Source organism: Amblyraja radiata, chromosome 8 (assembly GCF_010909765.2).
Source record: "Amblyraja radiata isolate CabotCenter1 chromosome 8, sAmbRad1.1.pri, whole genome shotgun sequence".
Lineage (NCBI taxonomy): Eukaryota > Metazoa > Chordata > Chondrichthyes > Rajiformes > Rajidae > Amblyraja > Amblyraja radiata.
The window spans coordinates 26,053,184-26,071,428 of record NC_045963.1 but is presented as its reverse complement, the minus strand read 5'-3'; the positions used below and the strand labels follow the sequence as shown (position 1 = coordinate 26,071,428).

The 18,245-nt window shown below is 45.6% G+C and overlaps 1 protein-coding gene across 1 annotated transcript in view; it reads right to left on the bottom strand.

The window, feature by feature from the left end:
• Nucleotides 1–7,488: 7,488 nt before the first annotated feature.
• Nucleotides 7,489–18,245, bottom strand: part of LOC116975982 (glutaminyl-peptide cyclotransferase-like) — a 29,370-nt gene continuing 18,613 nt past the window's right edge. The window contains exons 5-8 of the mRNA XM_033025443.1: nt 17,321–17,420; nt 14,658–14,774; nt 8,993–9,660; nt 7,489–8,831 (exon numbers count right to left, since the gene is read on the bottom strand). Coding sequence (XP_032881334.1) covers nt 9,515–9,660; nt 14,658–14,774; nt 17,321–17,420 — 363 coding nt within the window. The 3' untranslated portion in view covers nt 7,489–8,831; nt 8,993–9,514. The remainder of the gene's footprint in view (nt 8,832–8,992; nt 9,661–14,657; nt 14,775–17,320; nt 17,421–18,245) is intronic.

The window sequence follows — 18,245 nt, the reverse complement described above, 5'->3', positions numbered from 1 at the left end:
CATCTCACCTGATGATCTCACAAACCATCTCAACTCCACCTTGTCTACCTCCCTTAACACTATGGCCCCCCTCAAAACAAGAACCGTAACTTTCAACACATCTTCACCCTGGTACACACCTGCACTTCGTAAACTCAAACAGACTGGTCGCCGACTTGAACGACTCACAAAGAAATCATCTCTCACAGTCCATCTTGAAGCTTACAAACTCCACCTCACTGACTACAAAGATACCCTCATTGCTGCAAAATCTGCCTACCTCTCCTCCATATTCACCGATCCCTGCCTAAACCACAGAACCCTCTTCTCCACAGTGGGCAACCTCCTCAAGCCTCGAGCCAACACTCTCCCTACCTCTACTCCGGTTCTCTGCAACTCATTCCTCCACTTTTTCGCTGATAAAATCAGCACCATCTATCAATCTTTATCCCCTGTACCCGACTCCCCAGCATCTACTCCACCACCTACCAAGGCCCCTCCTTTCAACATCTCCACTGACCTCCTTACCCCTCCTCCACACTGCTTCCTCTCCCAGTTTGACCTGGTCACCCCTATTGAAATCTCCAAACTGATCAGCTCTTCCAAACCCACTACCTGCTCCCTCGACCCTCTCCCCACTCCCCTGCTGAAGTCCTGCCTCCCCGTTCTCTGCCCCACCTCACTAATCTCTTCAACTCCTCATTGTCCCAAGGAATTGTCCCCTCCGCTTTCAAAACTGCTGCTGTTACACCAATCTTAAAGAAACCTGGTCTTGATCCCTCCTCTCTTATTAACTACCGCCCAATCTCAAACCTCCCCTTTCTTTCAAAAACCCTGGAGCGTATCGTTGCGTCGCAACTTCATTCCCACCTCCTTGCGTATAACCTACTTGAACCCCTCCAATCTGGCTTTCGCCCCCTCCATAGCACAGAAACTGCTCTCCTCAAAGTCCTCAACGACCTCCTCACCTCTGCTGCCACTGGTTCCCTCAACATCCACATCCTCTTCGACCTGAGCGCAGCCTTCAATACAGTGAACCATAACATCCTGCTCACCAGACTCAAAGACCTCGGCATTGAAGGCTCTGCACTCAGCTGGCTCCGTTCCTACCTTTCCAACAGATCCCACTTCATCTCTCTCCACAACCACACCTCTGCTACAGCCACAGTCACTCAAGGCGTTCCCCAAGGCTCCGTACTCGGCCCCCTCCTCTTCATCATCTATTGAATTGAATTGAATTGAATGCCTTTATTGTCATTCAGACCTTACGGTCTGAACGAAATTTCGTGCCTGCAGTCATACATACAATCATACAATAGTAACAACAATAAACACAAATTAACACCACCACAGTGAGTCCTCCAAGCACCTCACTGTGGTGGAGGCAAAAATCTTAGAGCTGCAGTCTCTTCCCGCCTCTTCTCCCTCTGTGCTGAGGCGATACCCCACCGGGCGATGTAACAAACAGTCCCGCGGCTCACCGAACCCCGCAACGGGCCGGCTCAAACACCGCGGCCCGGGGTGGTCGAAGCTGCCGCCCTCCAGTCCAGCGGACGCAGCCGCTGGCCCGCGGCTGAACCCAGGGCTCAGGTCACCGCCGCCAGAACGCCGTCCCAGCCATCGGAGCACCGTTCCAGCGCCGAGCCGGATCGCCCTCACGTGAGTGCCGTTCCTCCCTCGAGCTGGGCCACTCGGACGGGAGTGCCGTTCCACCCTCGGGCTGGGCCACTCCGACGGGAGTGCCGTTCCACCCTCGGGCTGGGCCACTCCGACGGGAGTGCCGTTCCACCCTCGGGTTGGGCCACTCCGACGGGAGTGCCGTTCCACCCTCGGGCTGGGCCACTCCGACGGGAGTGCCGTTCCACCCTCGGGCTGGGCCACTCCGACGGGAGCGTCACAGCCCCTCACGAGAGAGTCTCAGCCCCTCGTCAGGCCGCCCTCACGGGAGCGAGCCCAGGGCAAGTCCTGACTGGCTCTGCCTCCGGAGCCTCGAGGTCGCCAGCTCCGCCATTAGGCCTCAGCGCAGACGGAGGCAGAGAAGGGGGATACGACAAAAAGTCGTATTCCCCCGAAGGGAGAGACAGCAAGCCCCGTTTCAACCCCCCACCCCTACCCCCCACATAAACACAACTTAAAAACCAAAAACGTAACTACACAAAACGAAAAAGAACAACACAAAAAAGTAAAGACAAACGGACTGCAGGCGAGCCGCAGCCGTTCCCAGCGCCGCCACATCCGGTATCTACATCCTCCCCCTTGGTCAGATACTCCGCCACTTCAACCTGGACTTCCACTGTTACGCTGATGACACCCAGATCTACCTCGGCACCAAATCCCCCCACAACCCTCTCCCATATCAACTCCTGTTTGTCAGCTATAAAAACCTGGATGCAACATAATTTCCTCAAACTCAACAGCGATAAGACAGAATTCCACCTCATAGGCTCCAAAGCCACACTCAGCAAAATCAATAACCCCACCCTCACCATCGACGGCACCACTGTCTCCCCATCTCCCCAGGCCCGCAACCTTGACGTGATATTTGATTCCGCCCTCTCCCTTGAGCCTCACATCCGCCATGTCATTAAAACCTCCTTCTTTCATCTCCGCAACATCGCCAAACTCAGACCCTCTCTCACACCTCCCGCTGCTGAAAGACTCATCCATGCCTTCATCTCCTCCCGACTAGACTACTGCAACTCACTTCTCCTTGGCATCAGCTCCACCTACATCAACCGACTCCAACTGGTCCAGAACGCAGCCGCACGACTCATTACCCACACCAAATCCTGGCATCACATCACTCCAGTCCTCAAACAACTTCACTGGCTTCCCATCTCCCACCGGATCAACTACAAAATCCTGATCCTCACCTACAAAGTCCTCCACCATCTGGCCCCTCCATATCTCACTGACCTCCTCTCCCCCTACCAACCCTCACGGTCCCTCAGATCCACATCAGCCGGTCTCCTCTCCATCCACAAGTCCAACCTCTGCAGTTTTGGGGACAGAGCCTTCTCCAGGGCAGCTCCCAGGCTCTGGAACTCCCTCCCCCAACTGATCCGCAATTCTGTGTCCCTCACCATCTTCCAGTCCCGCCTCAAGTCCCATCTCTTCACCTCTGCCTATCCTTAGCCCCACGTCCCCCTCCCTTTTCATCTGTGCATTAATTGACTCATATTGTGTTTTGTATTGAATTCTGTCTTTACTTTGTGTACTAGTCATGTCTCTACTATTTATTTCATTCCCCTTACATGTTTTTCCTCTACCTGCTAAATTTTTGTAAGGTGTCCTTGAGACTCTTGAAAGGCGCCCATAAATAAAATTTATTATTATTATTATTATTATCCCTCTGCAATTGGATCCTCGACTTCCTCATTCACAGACCACAGTCTGTTCGTATTGGTGGAAATGTGTCAGCCTCGATAACAATCAGCACGGGAGCACCTCAAGGCTGCGTGCTCAACCCCCTGCTGTACTCACTCTATACTCATGACTGCGTAGCCAGTCACAGTGCAAACTCCATCATCAAGTTCGCTGACGACACCACTGTTGTGGGGCGTATCACTGATGGGGATGAGTCAGAGTATAGAAGAGAGATCGAGCAACTGTCCATATGGTGCCAGCGCAATAACCTCGCCCTCAACACCAGCAAAACCAAGGAACTGATTGTGAACTTTGGAAGGAGTAGGAGGGGGACTCATAGCCTCATTTATATCAACGGGTCGATGGTTGAAAGGGTCAAGAGCTTCAAATTCCTGGGCATGCACATCTCTGAAGATCTGTATTTGAATACTTGGCCAATAAACCTATTCATTCATTCAAATGCACTGTATCTTTTACCCATAGTAGGGTAATCAAGAACCAGAGGATATAGGTTTAAGATAAGCAGGGAAAGATTAACTGGAACCTGAGGGGCAACTTTATCACACAGATGGTGGTGGTTATATGGAACGAGCCACCAGAGGAGGTAGTTGAGGCGGGTCCTATATTAAGATGTAAAAGATATTTGGATAGGTATATGGATAGGAAAGCGTGAGAGGAAAATGGGCAAACTGTGGCGGCACCTAGTGGTGAAGTTGGGTATTCAGAACCCTCGTCATTGATCGGGACTGTCACGTGACCGGGGTTTCCTTCGCGGGCTTTTCAGTATGTTCAGTAGCTAGTGCTCCTCACGACGACAGGAACGTAGATAGTTTATTCCTGACCAAGTACACATGTAGTTCGAGTGTTGTTTTGTTAATGAAGAACATTTTGCTCTAACTGCTTGGTCTCGCTACATTGGTGACCCCGTCGATCCGAACGTTTTTCCGATCCGTTATTATGAACGCCGCCGAGAACTTCGACGCCACCCCGGCCCGGCCCAAATGTAGTTTTGCTAAAACTGCCTGTTTTCTGCCTCCCCACTCCATATGGTCCCCAAGTCATCCGGCGGGTGGAGACCGTGCGGGGACTACTGCCACCTCAACAACGCCACGACTGCCGGCCGCTACCCCGTCCCGCACATACAGGATTTCATGGCCCATTTGGACGGGGCTAAATATTTTTCTAAAATTGATCTGGTGTGAGGGTACCACCAGATCCCTGTCCACCCCGATGATGTGCCTAAGACCGCCATTATTACTCCTTTTGGACTGTTCGAATGGTTGCGAATGCCGTTTGGCCTCAGAAAAGTCGCCCATGCCCTTCAGTGGCTTATGGACACGGTCAGCCGGGGGTTAGAATTATTGTTCATCTATCTCGATTACATTCTGGTCGCCAGTCGCTACCGCCAGGAGCACTTCCCGCACCTCCGGTTGCTGTGCCAGCCCCTCAGGGACCATGGCATCGCTATTAATCCCACCAAATGCCAGTTCAGACTCGACTCCATTTCATTTCTCGCCCATCATGTTACCCAACAGGGCGCAAGCCCTCTCCCCGCCAAGGTGGAGGCTATTCGGCAGTTTCCCCGGCCAGCCACAGTGAAAGGGCTCCAAGAGTTCATGGGCATGATTAATTTTTATCATTGTTTTGTCCCAGCGGTGGCCAGGGTTATGCGACCTTTGTTTCAGTGTCTGGCAAGCAAACAGCGGGACCTGGTATGGGATGCGGAAACCACTGCCGCGTTTGACTGGGCCAAGGAGGCAATGGCCAACGCCACTATGCTCGTACACCCGCAGGGCACTGCCCCTACCGCCCTCACCGTAGACGCTTCTGACACCGCCATCAGTGTAGTCCTCGAACAGTTCATTGAAGGTCGCTGGCAGCTGCTCACCTTTTTCAGCCGGCACCTGGGTCCCCCCGAGCGGAATTACAGCGCTTTCGACCGCGAGCTCCTGGCCCTCTACTTGATTGTCCGGCATTTCCGGTATCTCCTGGAGGGCAGACCTTTCACGGCTTTCACCGACCACAAGCCCCTCACTTTCACCTTTGCTAAAGTGTCCGATCCCTGGTCAGCACGCCAACAACGACATTTGGCTTTCATACCGGAGTTCACCACCTGTATCCAGCACGTGGCGGGTAAGCATAACCAGGTCGCTGACGCCTTATCTCGCCCTGCCATTAATGCTATCTGACTTTAGCCCTGGGAATTGGCCAGGCCGCTGCGCAACGGGACGGGGACGAGATGCTTCCCTATCGCACCGCCGTTTCGGGTTTGATACTGGAGGACATCCCACTAGGACCCTCGGGCGTTACTGTCCTCTGTGACATCTCCACGGGGCAACCGCGACCTATCGTCCCTACTGTTTGGCGTTTTGGCCTTTTCGATTGAGTCCACGGCTTAGCCCACCCTTCTATCCGGGCAACTACCACGTTGGTGGCAGCCAAGTTCGTCTGGCACGGCCTCCGCAAGCAGGTCGGTACCTGGGCCTGGGCCTGGGCCTGCATCCCCTGCCAGACTTCCAATGTCCAGCACCACGTGCGCGCGCCTCTGCAGGATTTTTTCGTCCCTCAGCACTGATTCGACCACATCCACATTGACCTTGTGGGTCCCCTCCCGCCATCCCGAGGTGTCACCCCCCTGCTCACCATCGTGGACCGTTTCACGTGGTGGCCCGAGGCTGTTCCATGCCCTGACACCTCCTCCGCGACTTGTGTACTAGCTCTCACTGCCCACTGGGTGGCTCGTTTCGGCGTTCCTACCGACATCTCCTCGTACCGAGGTGCCCAGTTTACCTCTGCACTGTGTTTGGCCATGGCCCAGCTGCTCGGCGCTCAGCAGCACCACACTACGGCGTATCATCCTCAGGCTAACGGACTGGTAGAGCGTTTCCACTGGCACCTGAAGTCCTCCTTGAAGGCACGGTTCATGGGCCCCGATTGGTTGGACGAATTGCCGTGGGTATTGCTGGGGATCCGCATGGCCCGTAAGGAAGCTTTGGCCACATCGTCCGCCGAGTTGGTTTATGGCTCCCCGCTTAAAGTACCCGGCGATTAGTTCCAGTGGCACGGGGGCAGCAGTAACCCCCTTCGTCTGTGCTGGTGCACCTCCATGAGCAGGTGGGCAAGCTGCCTCCTGTCCCGATCTCTCACCACGGGGTTGCCCCTTCCTATGTCCCGCCTGCCCTCAAAGACTGCCAATTTGTTATTTTTTGTAGGGACTCGCACCGGACACCATTGCAGCGCCCTTACGAGGGTCCTTTCAGGGTGGGGCAACTCGGCGTCACGACTTTCATTCTGGATGTCAGGGGTTGTCAGGAGGTCGTTTCGGTGCCCGCCTTAAGCCAGCCCATCTCGATGTCGACTGCCCGGTGTTGGTGTCCCAGCCTCGTTGAAGGGGTCATCCGCCGGCCCTCCCGCCTTTGACTGTTGTGCCTGTTCTCCCTGTGTCCACGCGGTCTGCCACCTTATTCGGACTCCCGTTCGTTTTCTTTCCTCTGGTTCTGGGGGGGGGGGTCATGTAGCCGCATCTAGTGGTGAAGCTGGGCGTTCAGAACTCTCGTCATTGGTCGGGACTGTCACGTGACCGAGGGTTCGTTCGCGGGCTTTTCAGTATGTTCAGTAGCTAGTGTTCCTCACGACGACAGGAGCTTAGATCGTTTATTCCTGACCAAGTGAAACACGTGTAGTTTGAGTGTTTCGTTAATAAAGAACATTTTGCTCTACCTGCTTGGTCTCGCTACAAAACGCAGGCAGGTGGGTCTAGTATAGATGGGGTATCTTGGTCAGCATGAACAAGTTGGACCGCAGTGCCTGTTTCAATGCTGTATGACTCTCTCTTGAAGAAATACTACCCCATGCACTCATTTCAGTCAGACATGTCTAGGGTTAGCTTGGGCACTTTGGGCACAGAAGGTGAATAATCCAAAGGTGATCCTGGCTGAGTCACTGCTTTTGGATCCTACTCAACTTTCAATCACTGCCTTCTATTGAAAAAGCATAGCCAGTGAGTGAGAGAAAAATACAATTGGAGTGTTTTGAAAGGACATGATCCAGCATGTGATTTGTGGTTGTATTATTTGTTACATATTAAACCAAACAAATAAGAAAAGCTGACAGAACTGCTCAAAACAAGACAAAAACTGAGTCAGATCTTTGAGTTAGTTTTATTAACCGACAGAATATAAGGTTTCTCTCAGCAACAGAATTGAAACTGAGTTTTAATTCACATATAGTACAGAATTAATGTTATCAGCAAAATAAAGTTGGTTTATTAATAGGTTACAAAACCGATTTAAAATACAAACAATATTTCTGCCACTCTCAAGTTCACTTGGGGTTACCTTTCTCTGTTTTGTTCTGATATCTCGTACTCAGACTATCTCTCCGGACTGCAAAAATGGAATGATGATGCCATTTATTGAAAGGGAATAATATTTTTCAAAGTTTAATTATTAAAACTAATGTTCGATAGGTGGCTCAAAATAATACAAAGTTTCAGAGCACCAGAGAGATTTGAAATAATACTAAGTTACCACAGGATTTGGGTACACTACTGAACAGATTTCGCACTTTCTGAACAGATTTTAAATGTTTACAATTAAAATTATGCAATTGTGGCATAATTAGCATATTATCATATGTGCAGCCAGAGCAAATCTTTCTGAACATGTTTCAAAGTGATATCTGTGGCCCCAATTTTAAATGGTGAACTAGCAAGGTACTCATGAGTTCCAAATTAAGTGGCACACCCAGAGTATATATGAATGCGAAGACACTGCTATTCTCAATGAAGAGATTTATGTATTTTAATATTTGTTCTTAGGGTCTCCCTTAGAAGCCTATGAGAAAGATCTGAGTTAGTAAGTAGGTTCAGGGTTAAAATTACTATCACTTCTGAATTACAGCTACTTTGTTGACATCAACTTTAAATAAAGGGGTATGAATATCGCATACCATCTCTCGATGATTCGCAGGTTAGGAAAAGCTACGTATTAAATATTTGTACCTTTCTTACTTTCCAATCTGAGAGCACGTCACATTTGCAGTTAGTTCCACAGTTTCTTGGTCATTTTCATAAATTGGTCCCAGTTCTTCTTATTAGAGAAGCTAAGAGTCCTCTCACGTGCCATTCGTGGATGATTTCATAAAGTATGGACATTTTGCAGTTGCTGTAGGCTGGGAATTACAGTTGAGACGCTGTTACAAAGGTAAAGCTTCAAAGTGGATCTTCTTGTGGCAACACTTCAGTTGACTCAGGTATTTTGTTGCCAGGTTAATCCAAGCACTTATTGGTGGAAGCTCTGCAATGTTACTCTTCGTTATCATTAGCATCTCAAAAGATGTGTTCTATTTTCATTTATTTCACAGTTTGAAGTACAAAGATAATCCAAAACTTTAAATTCTGACGTTTTTATAATATACTACCATATAGTTATGCTTTTCATGTAGTTATGCCATGCAGTTATCTTTGTAGTTGTGCTTTTCTTAACCTGTATAACCATATAACCATATAACAATTACAGCACGGAAACAGGCCATCTCGACCCCTCTAGTCCGTGCCGAACACATAATCTCCCCTAGTCCCATATACCTGCGCTCAGACCATAACCCTCCATTCCTTTCCCATCCATATAACTATCCAATGATCCACCTGTGTAGGATCATCTCTTCCATATTTATAACTTCAAACAACAAACATTGAACTGATGATCTCGTCACATCGAAAAACACTTTCACCTAATTTTACAATTACACTAGTACGTTACCAAAGTGGTCAAATATTAAAAATGCTAGCAAAAAGATATATTTTAAAGGCATTGAACTTCTACATTTCACCAAAAAATATTTTAACCTAAACTAAAACAAAGTCACCAAAAAAATCTGATACAGTGTGTGCCTTGTGTTCCAAGAATGCATAGCTTGAAGCTTTCATTAGTTAGCATCAATTGATATCCATTTTTTCCACAAATAGTCAAAGATGAATCTTTTGTTAATTAGCAATAAGTATTAGACCAATAAACACATTAAATGTGAACTAGTATTAATAGAGAGCAAGTTTTGTTAATTTGTAAATCCTACCTTCATTAAGGCTACTGGGACTACTGCTGCCAACTTCTACTTTGTTTGAAGTGCTTAATAATCATAATTACTTTTTTTTTGTGCTCGGTGCAAATTACAGTCTGAGATACTCATAAACAAATATCTGCAGTATTTTGTTAAGGTTATCAATGGTTATTGGATCTAGATTGATTTCATTATCCTCCAAGCTGTGCCACACTTGAGGAAAGGGGGTAGGGATGATATGCAGAATGGGAACACCTATAAAACAAAAACAGTGATGGGTTGCATTGATTTTTTTTTGTATAACAAATGATCATGAAATGTAAGAACTTTAACAGGGTACTCAAAGACATTCATTCTTCAGTTACTTTTTTGATCATGCCATGGATCTGAAACTCTAATCATTCACTGCTGTTGTCACATAGAAAACATAGACATAGAAAATAGGTGCAGGAGGAGGCCATTCGGCCCTTCGAGCCAGCACCGCCATTCATAGTGATCATGGCTGATCGTCCCCAATCAATAACCCGTGCCTGCCTTCTCCCCATATCCCTTGATTCCACTAGCCCCTGGAGCTCTATCTAACTCTCTCTTAAATCCATCCAGTGATGTGGTCTCCACTGCCCTCTGTGGCAGGGAATTCCACAAATTCACAACTGGGTGAAAATGTTTTTTCTCACCTCCGTCTTAAATGGCCTCTAAGACCGTGGCCCGTGGTTCTGGACTCGCCCAACAATGGGATTTTTCCTGCATCTAGCTTGTCCAGTCCTTTTATAATTTTATATGTTTCTATAAGATAACCCCTCATCCTTCTAAACTCCAGTGAATACAAGCCTAGTCTTTTCAATCTTTCCTCCTATGACAGTCCCGCCATCCCAGGGATCATTCTCGTGAACCTACGCTGCACTGCCTCAATCACATGGATATCCTTCCTCAAATTAGGAGACCAAAACTGTACACAAAACTCCAGATGTGGTCTTATCAGAGCCTTGCGACACTCCACTCGCCACTGCCTGCCATTCTGAAAAGGACCCGTTCACTCCTACTCTTTGCTTCCTGTCTGCCAACCAATTTTCTATCCACGTCAACACACTACCCCCAATACCATGGGCTCTAATTTTAGTCACCAGTCTCCCGTGTGGGACCTTACCAAAGGCTTTCTGAAAGTCTAGATACACTACATCCACTGGCACCCTTCATCCATTTTACTTGTCACATCCTCAAAAAATTCCAGAAGATTAGTCAAACATGATTTTCTTTCATAAATCCATGTTGACTTAGACTAATCCTTTTACTGCTATGCAAATGCCCCATTATTACCTCTTTAATAAATGACTCCAGCATCTTTCCCACCACCGGTCAGGCTAACTGGTTTGTAATTCCCCATTTTCTCTCTCGCTTTTACTGTCCTTCTTTATATTCCTGGCCAGCTTCCCCTCATACTTCATCTTTTCAGCCCGTATTGCCCGTTTTGATTCCTTCTGTTGTCCTATGAACGTTTCCAAATCCTCTAGCTTCTGGCTACTCTTTGCTGTGTTATACATCTTTTCTTTTAGTTTTATTCTATCCCTAACTTCTCTTGTCAGCCACGGTTGCCTCCTACTCCCCTTAGAATCTTTCTTCCTTTTTGGAATGAAATGATCACTACGGAACCTACTGTCTCAATCTTTCTTCTTCCGACTTGCATTATTAATCACCATGTCATTCTCCCCCTTACGTTTTCAGTTAAATCCTGTACTATTAAGCAGTTGATTTGCTTAGCAAGAAGGAACACAAACACTTTCTGTTTTAATTTTTATCTAATAACGATAACAATATAGTAGTGTACATTTTTTTTTAGAACAGTACATCATGAAACCAACTAGGGAACTTTTTTTGTGCATTGGGACAAGATTAATCAGTAATCTTGTAGTTAATATTCCATGCAAAAGATCACATGTAGTAGAATTGTCTGTACAATCAGAGAGATGTACAGATCAGAAACTAAATTTTTGGTTGAATAAAGCCAATTTCTTGCTTTTGGGAAGAGAATTGAATATAAATGTTGGAACATGATATTAAAGGAATTGGCAGTAGATCAACAATGGCAAACACTTCAAGAAGCAATTCAAGATTCTCAGTAATTGTACATTTCCTCAAGATCTAAGCCTTTAAGAGAAAAGCATCGTCTGTGTTAACGAAAGAGTCTAATCATCATATTGGATAAAAAGGAGCAGCTTCTAATTTTGTTTTGAAGGGGTTAATGACCTTGTGACGCGAGCATAACATTTAAGAGATGTTTGGGCATGAATATGGATAGGAAAGGTTTATATGGTTATGGGCCAAGCACAGGCGGGTAGGACTAGTCTAGATCGGGCATGTTGGTTGGCGTGAGCAAGTTGTGTCAAAGGACCTATATCCACGCTTTTAGACTCAATGACTATGATAGGTGGGATTAGTCTGGGTATCTCTTTAGTTGATTTTTGGCCAACAATGTTCGGCATAGACATTGTGACGCAAAGGGCCTGTTCCTGTGCTACACGGTTCTATGCAGATGCTGGTTTACATGTTCCAGAGACAATGGGTGGCATGGTGGCGCAGAGGTAGAGTTGCTGCCTTTCAGCACTTGCAATGCTGGAGACCCTGGTTCAATACCGACTATGGGTGCTGTTTGTATGGAGTTTGTACATTCTCCCCGTGACTGCGCGGGTTTTCTCCGAGATAGAAACATAGAAAATAGGTGCAGGAGTAGACCATTCGGCCTTTTGAGCCAAGACTGCCATTCAATATGATCATGGCTGATCATCCAAAATCAGTACCCCGTCCCCGTTATATCTAGAGCTATATCTAACTTTCTCTTGAAAACATCCAGTGAATTGACCTCCACTGCCTTCTGTGGCAGAGAATTCCACAGATTCACAACTCTCTGGCTGAAAACGGTTTCCCTCATTTCAGTCCTAAATGGCCTATGTAGATCAATCACTATTGCTGATATAATCCATGTCTGGTTTTGCTAATTAGGACCCGATCCCTAATCCATGTCGGGTTTCCATCCTGTGAAATGTAAGCAACCATGCTTTCCGTTTGAGCTATGACTTTGAGCCTACAGTACCTGTTGTTATGGTCTGTATGTATTCTGATTAAAGTACTTATTATGAAGTTCTATGACTCAGTGTTAACAGTACTTTACACAGCCTACCACCTATTCTTCCACTGTGAGCCCTGGTTTTGGACTCCCCAACATCGGGACCATTTTTCCTGCATCTAGCCTGTCCAATCCCTTAAGAATTTTATATGTTTCTATAAGATCCCCTCCCATCGTTCTAAATTCCAGTGAATATAAGCCCAGGTCTTCAGTTTCCTCCCACATTCCAAAGACGTACAGGTTTGTTGGTTAATTGGCATGGTATAAATGTAAATTCTCCCTAGTGTATGTATGATAGTGTTAATGTGCGGGGATCTCTGGTCGGTGCAGATTCAGTGGGCCGAATGGCCTGTTTCCGCGCTGTATCTCTAAAACTAAAAAGTGAAACTACGTTCTGTTAGTGAGAAGAATTGTACTGCACAGAGATGTAACGTTTTAGAACAAGGCAGATTAGATTAGTTTAGTTTACTGCCACGTGTACCGAGGTACAGTGAAACCTTTTTGTTGCGTGCTAAACAGTCAGCAGATAGACTATACATGAATACAATCAAGCCATCCTCAGTGTGTAGATACCGAATAAAGTGAATCTACGGTTGGAGCAGAGGTTTAAAAGAGTGGAACGGTTGTAATGAGTGATTGCAGATCCACTTCTGGGCCCTCTGAGTATCTCTTTATTGATCAGTCATGCACAATGATCTCCTTTTCTCTGTTTGATGTTCTATGATTCTAAAAAAATAGTTGAGTTTTTCTTCAATACCATAAAGAAGAAGAATTGCAGCTCCCATAGACATAATGACAGGAGAAATTATAATTAGGAAATTGTGGTTGAGAAATTAAACATTATTAACTTCATTGCAGAAAACAGAATAAATGTAGCAGAAATTGGAGGTAAATCAAGTATTTAATGATAATGAATGATAGTAATATCACTAAAGAGGTTACCAAAGAAAGGATAGGGATCAAAGAATCAAAAAAAACCCTCCTTAATTTGATGTCCCATATCGATGGATTCTGAAAGAGATGAGTCTTTGCACAGGTGCAGCAGTGATGATAATGCTCTGAACCATCCCTGCAGATTGGAAGGCGGCAAATGTATGCCACTATTTAAGAAAGGAGGAAGGAAAATAAATGAGAGATTATAGGCCAGGTACGTTGGTCAGGCTAAGTGAGTGAACGAGAAGCTAGCAGATGGTTGAAAGGTTCAAAGCTTTGGCTTCAAAGATTATGGAGTGAAAGCAGGAGAATGAGATTGAGAGGGAAAAATAGATCTGCCATGATCGATAGGCCAAATGGCCTAATTCTGCTCAAATGCCTTATGGTCATGGATTATAATGTGGAGAAAATTCAGGTTTTGCACTTTAATAGGAATTAGTCCATGAGGTTAGATGGCACGATTGAAAAAATGATTGAAACTGGCTTCATAACTTTCAAAGGTTGAGGAGATGCTAGGCTCTGAGAGGAAGTCACAGAGTGGATGCTGACAGGCTATTGCTTCCAGCAAAGGAATCCAGATCGAAGGTGTATTGTCATAGGATAAGGGGCTGTGGAAACGGAGTTTCGTTTGAGCCTCATTGAGGTTCAAATAACATGTAATAAATATTGATTGATTGATTGATTGATGTTACTTAGGACTCAGATGAGGAAAAGGATGATCCACTTCACTTGTTGTAATACTTAACCTCAGAGCAAGTGATTGGCTGTATTGCAAAACCCTCCTTTACCCGTAGAGATGAGGTAATGGACAACATGATGTTGGAGGGAAACACCAGAAGCTGTTTATACAGATTTGCAGTGTTGTTTATGCTTATTGATGTATATATTCTGAACAGGGTTCTGTCTCTTCGGGACAGCTATGCACTGTCACAGGCAGGTGAATTAAAAAGGTATGAAACAATTAGGAAGTATAAATGAATCCCACAGCCAGCAAAAGGCCATTTACTCGACTTACCTGAGCCAGTTCTTCAAAAACATTATCCAATTGGTCCCATTCAGTTGCCCAATAAATTGGGGTACAATGTACAAAACCAAGAACATCACACTGAGTAAATGGATTAACAGTTTTACCACACATTACAGAGGAAAAGTTTCCTCCTCCCAGTTTCCTCCCCCCTTGTCCTAATCCACAACGTACCTCTTTGTGCAAATGGATCATGATCATCGTTAACGTACAAAGATGGCATTTTTGGCCAGAAATACTTCACCTCGTTGGGATGTTCTTTCAGTATCCCCAGATGATGCAGATTTTGCTCTGTTAGACAAAGTTAAGCAAGTTGGTATGTTGCAATTTAGAGGTATCTTGGTTTCCTTGCAGTATCAGTACATAATTACTTTGTCCTGCTGCAGTTACAACATTGCAAAATTCACATAATGCAGGTACAGCAGGCAATGAAGAAAGCGAATGGCATGTTGGCCTTCATAACAAGAGAAGTTGAGTATAGGAGCAAAGAGGTCCTTCTGCAGTTGTACAGGGCCCTAGTGAGACCACACCTGGAGTATTGTGTACAATTTTGGTCTCCAAATTTGAGGAAGGACATTCTTGCTATTGAGGGAGTGCAGCGTAGGTTCACCAGGTTAATTCCCGGGATGGCGGGACTGTCATATGTTGATAGAATGGAGCGGCTGGGCTTGTATACTCTGGAATTTAGAAGGATGAGAAGGGATCTTATTGAAACATATAGGATTATTCAGGGTTTGGGCACGCTAGGCAGGAAACCTGTTCCCGATGTTGGGGGAGTCCAGAACCAAGGGCCACAGTTTAAGAATAAAAGATAAGCCATTTCAAACGGAGATGAGGAAAAAAAAATTTCACACAGAAAGTTGTGAGTCTGTGGAAATCTCTGTCTCAGAAGGCGGTGGAGGCCGGTTCTCTGGATGCTTTCAAGAGAGTTAGATAGAGCTCTTAAAGATAGCGGAGTCAGGGGATATGGAGAGAAGGCAGGAACGGGGTACTGATTGTGGATGATCAGCCATGATCACATTGATTGGCGGTACTGGCTCGAAGGGCCGAATGGCCTACTCCTGCACCTATTGTCCATTGTCTATTGTCTATAATTAAGATTTTCTAGAAACGGAAGTAATCTACATGAATTACACTAAAATCAAATTTGTTCTGAATTTCACATTAACGATTAGGAGTGAGCTATCCACTGGTTGATAAATTCATGCTCCTGATTAATGATCTCTTGCAATCTGGTATCATCTTCTCTCCAGTTCTCCCATTTTTTTAGTTAATCCATTAGAACGTAGAAAAGTATAACGCAGAAACAGACACTTCGGACCACAATGTCTGTGCCGAGCATAATGTCAAGATCAACTAATCTCATCTGCCTCTACGTGATCCTCATCCCTCCATTCTCTACATATTCATGAGCCTATTTAAATGTCACTTAAATATCCATTATCATGCCTGCCTCCACCACCACCCCTGGCAGCGTGTTCCAGGCACCCGCCATCCTCCAGGTTAAAAAAGTGCCCTGTACATATCACAATCACAATCATAATCACAATAATATTTATTAACCAAGTATGTTTTGCAACGCATGAGGAATTTCATTTGCCAAGTCAGTCATACAAATAAAAAGCAACAGGACACACAAAATACATTTTAACATAAACATCCACCACAGTGACTCCTCCACATTCCTCACTGTGATGGAAGGCGAAAAAAAGTTCAAATTTCTTCCCTTGTTAGCTCTCCCGCGGTCGGGGGCCTTGAGCCTACCGTTGACGGGACGATCTTGACTCCCGTAGCCATCGGAGTTTTGGCCATCCGCATCGGGCGATCAGCTCCTGCATTGGGGGGATGCCAGCTCCCCTGCGCCAGAGATCGGACCCCGCGTCAGGGCTGGTCAAGCCTCTGCACTGTTGGAGCTCCCGACTAGCTCCCGAGACTGTGAGCCCATGATGGTAAGTCCGCAGACCACGTTTGGAGCGATCCCAGGCAAGGGATCGGCTCCGATGTTAAGTTCACGCCCCGCGGTGGGGCACAAAGTCAGTCTGAGGAGGCCTACAACTCCATCGATGGTAGGCTGCAGATCGGCCAGAGATGCGATCCGGAAAATAATCGCATCTCCAGCAAGGTAAGAAACTGAAAAAAAGTTACCCCCGACCCCCTTCCCATCCTCAAACATAAAACAAACTGGAGAACACTTACACAGACTTTTAATGGCCGGTCAGAACCGTTTTCCTCAGGATGGAAATATCAAATATTAGAGGGTATAGTGAGAGGGGCAAAGTTTAACGGAGACGTGCAGGTCACATTTTTTTTAAATAGAGGGTGGTAAGTGCCTGTAACGCACTGCCAGGGGTGGTAGTGGAGGCAGATACGATAGTGGCATTTAATATACTTTTGTATAGGCACATGGATATGCAGGGAGTGAAGGGATATGGGTTATGTGTAGGTCGATAAGAGTTGGTCTTGGCATCATGTTTAGCACAGACATTGTGAGATGAAGAACCTATTCCTGTGGAGTATGGTTCTACGTTCTATTTCCCAATATATTATACTTGTGTTAGTATCAAGAGGCTAGCGAGGGAAAGAACAGGTCTGTCCATTCAAGGACAAAGGAAGTGATTTATGTGTAGAGCCAAATGAGATCATGAGTGTTTTGTAAAGTCTGCTCCAACCATATTGTTCCAATATCTCTGAGGGAAAGGTTGCTGAAACCTCCCCAGGACCAGCAATTTACAACGAAAAAAAGCAGAAGAAGCAAAGTGCAAAATAGCATTAATATAAAAGAAACATATAAAAACCACCAATATATTAATAAATAATATTGTAATAACTTTAATTACCTATTTGTTGCAGTTTTTTATGCCACCGCACTGTATTTGGAAAATAACTTGGGAATCTTGGATTTTGTGCACCAATTAAGTCCAACAAGATAAATAGGTCCTAATGGTAATACAAAGAATTGTTAAATTAATTTAGTTTAGTTTAGTTTAAAAATACAGCATGGAAACCATACCCACGGGCCAGAAAGACCACACCAACCATCGATCACCCATTCTCACGAGTTCAATATTTTCCCAGTTTTGCATACACTCCCTACACACTGTGGGCAATTCACAGAAGCCAATTATCCTACAAACCTTTATATCTTTGGATTGTAGGAGGAAACCAGAGCACACAGAGGAAACCCATAAGGTCACAGGGGGAACATGCGAACTCCACACAGGCAGCAGCTCTGGATAACATGAATAGGTGATGTTTCGGGTCGGGACCTTTCTTCAGACTGATTGTGGTTCCTGGAATTGGAACAAACTCTTCATGGAGCACCATGAATTCCTTTCATCAGGTAGATAAGATAACCTTTAATTATATACTCCAAAGTGTGACCAATCCAAAAATCAAGTCACGTTATAATGGGAATTAGACATTTGCACCATTGCCAAACCGCAATTTGATCAAGCGTCAGCACAAAAGTCAACACAGTTTTAAAAGTGAAACCTGATAAAGTCTGTACAAGGTCAAATAATCAGATTTATTTTAAGCTCAATGACTCATGTACTAGAATACACAATAATTATGTTTCCACCTTCTTACTGCCTTTCCTTTCAGTTTGTACAATCATTAAGTATTTGTATTGCCAGTTTGTGTAACACCACAGTTATCCAGGTTAAATATGCAGCATTTTTGAATCTGATCATTCCTTACAATAAGATCTGCCTGAAGCTAATGACTAGCCAGGATTTTGCCATAAATGCCATGTGCCTTTTC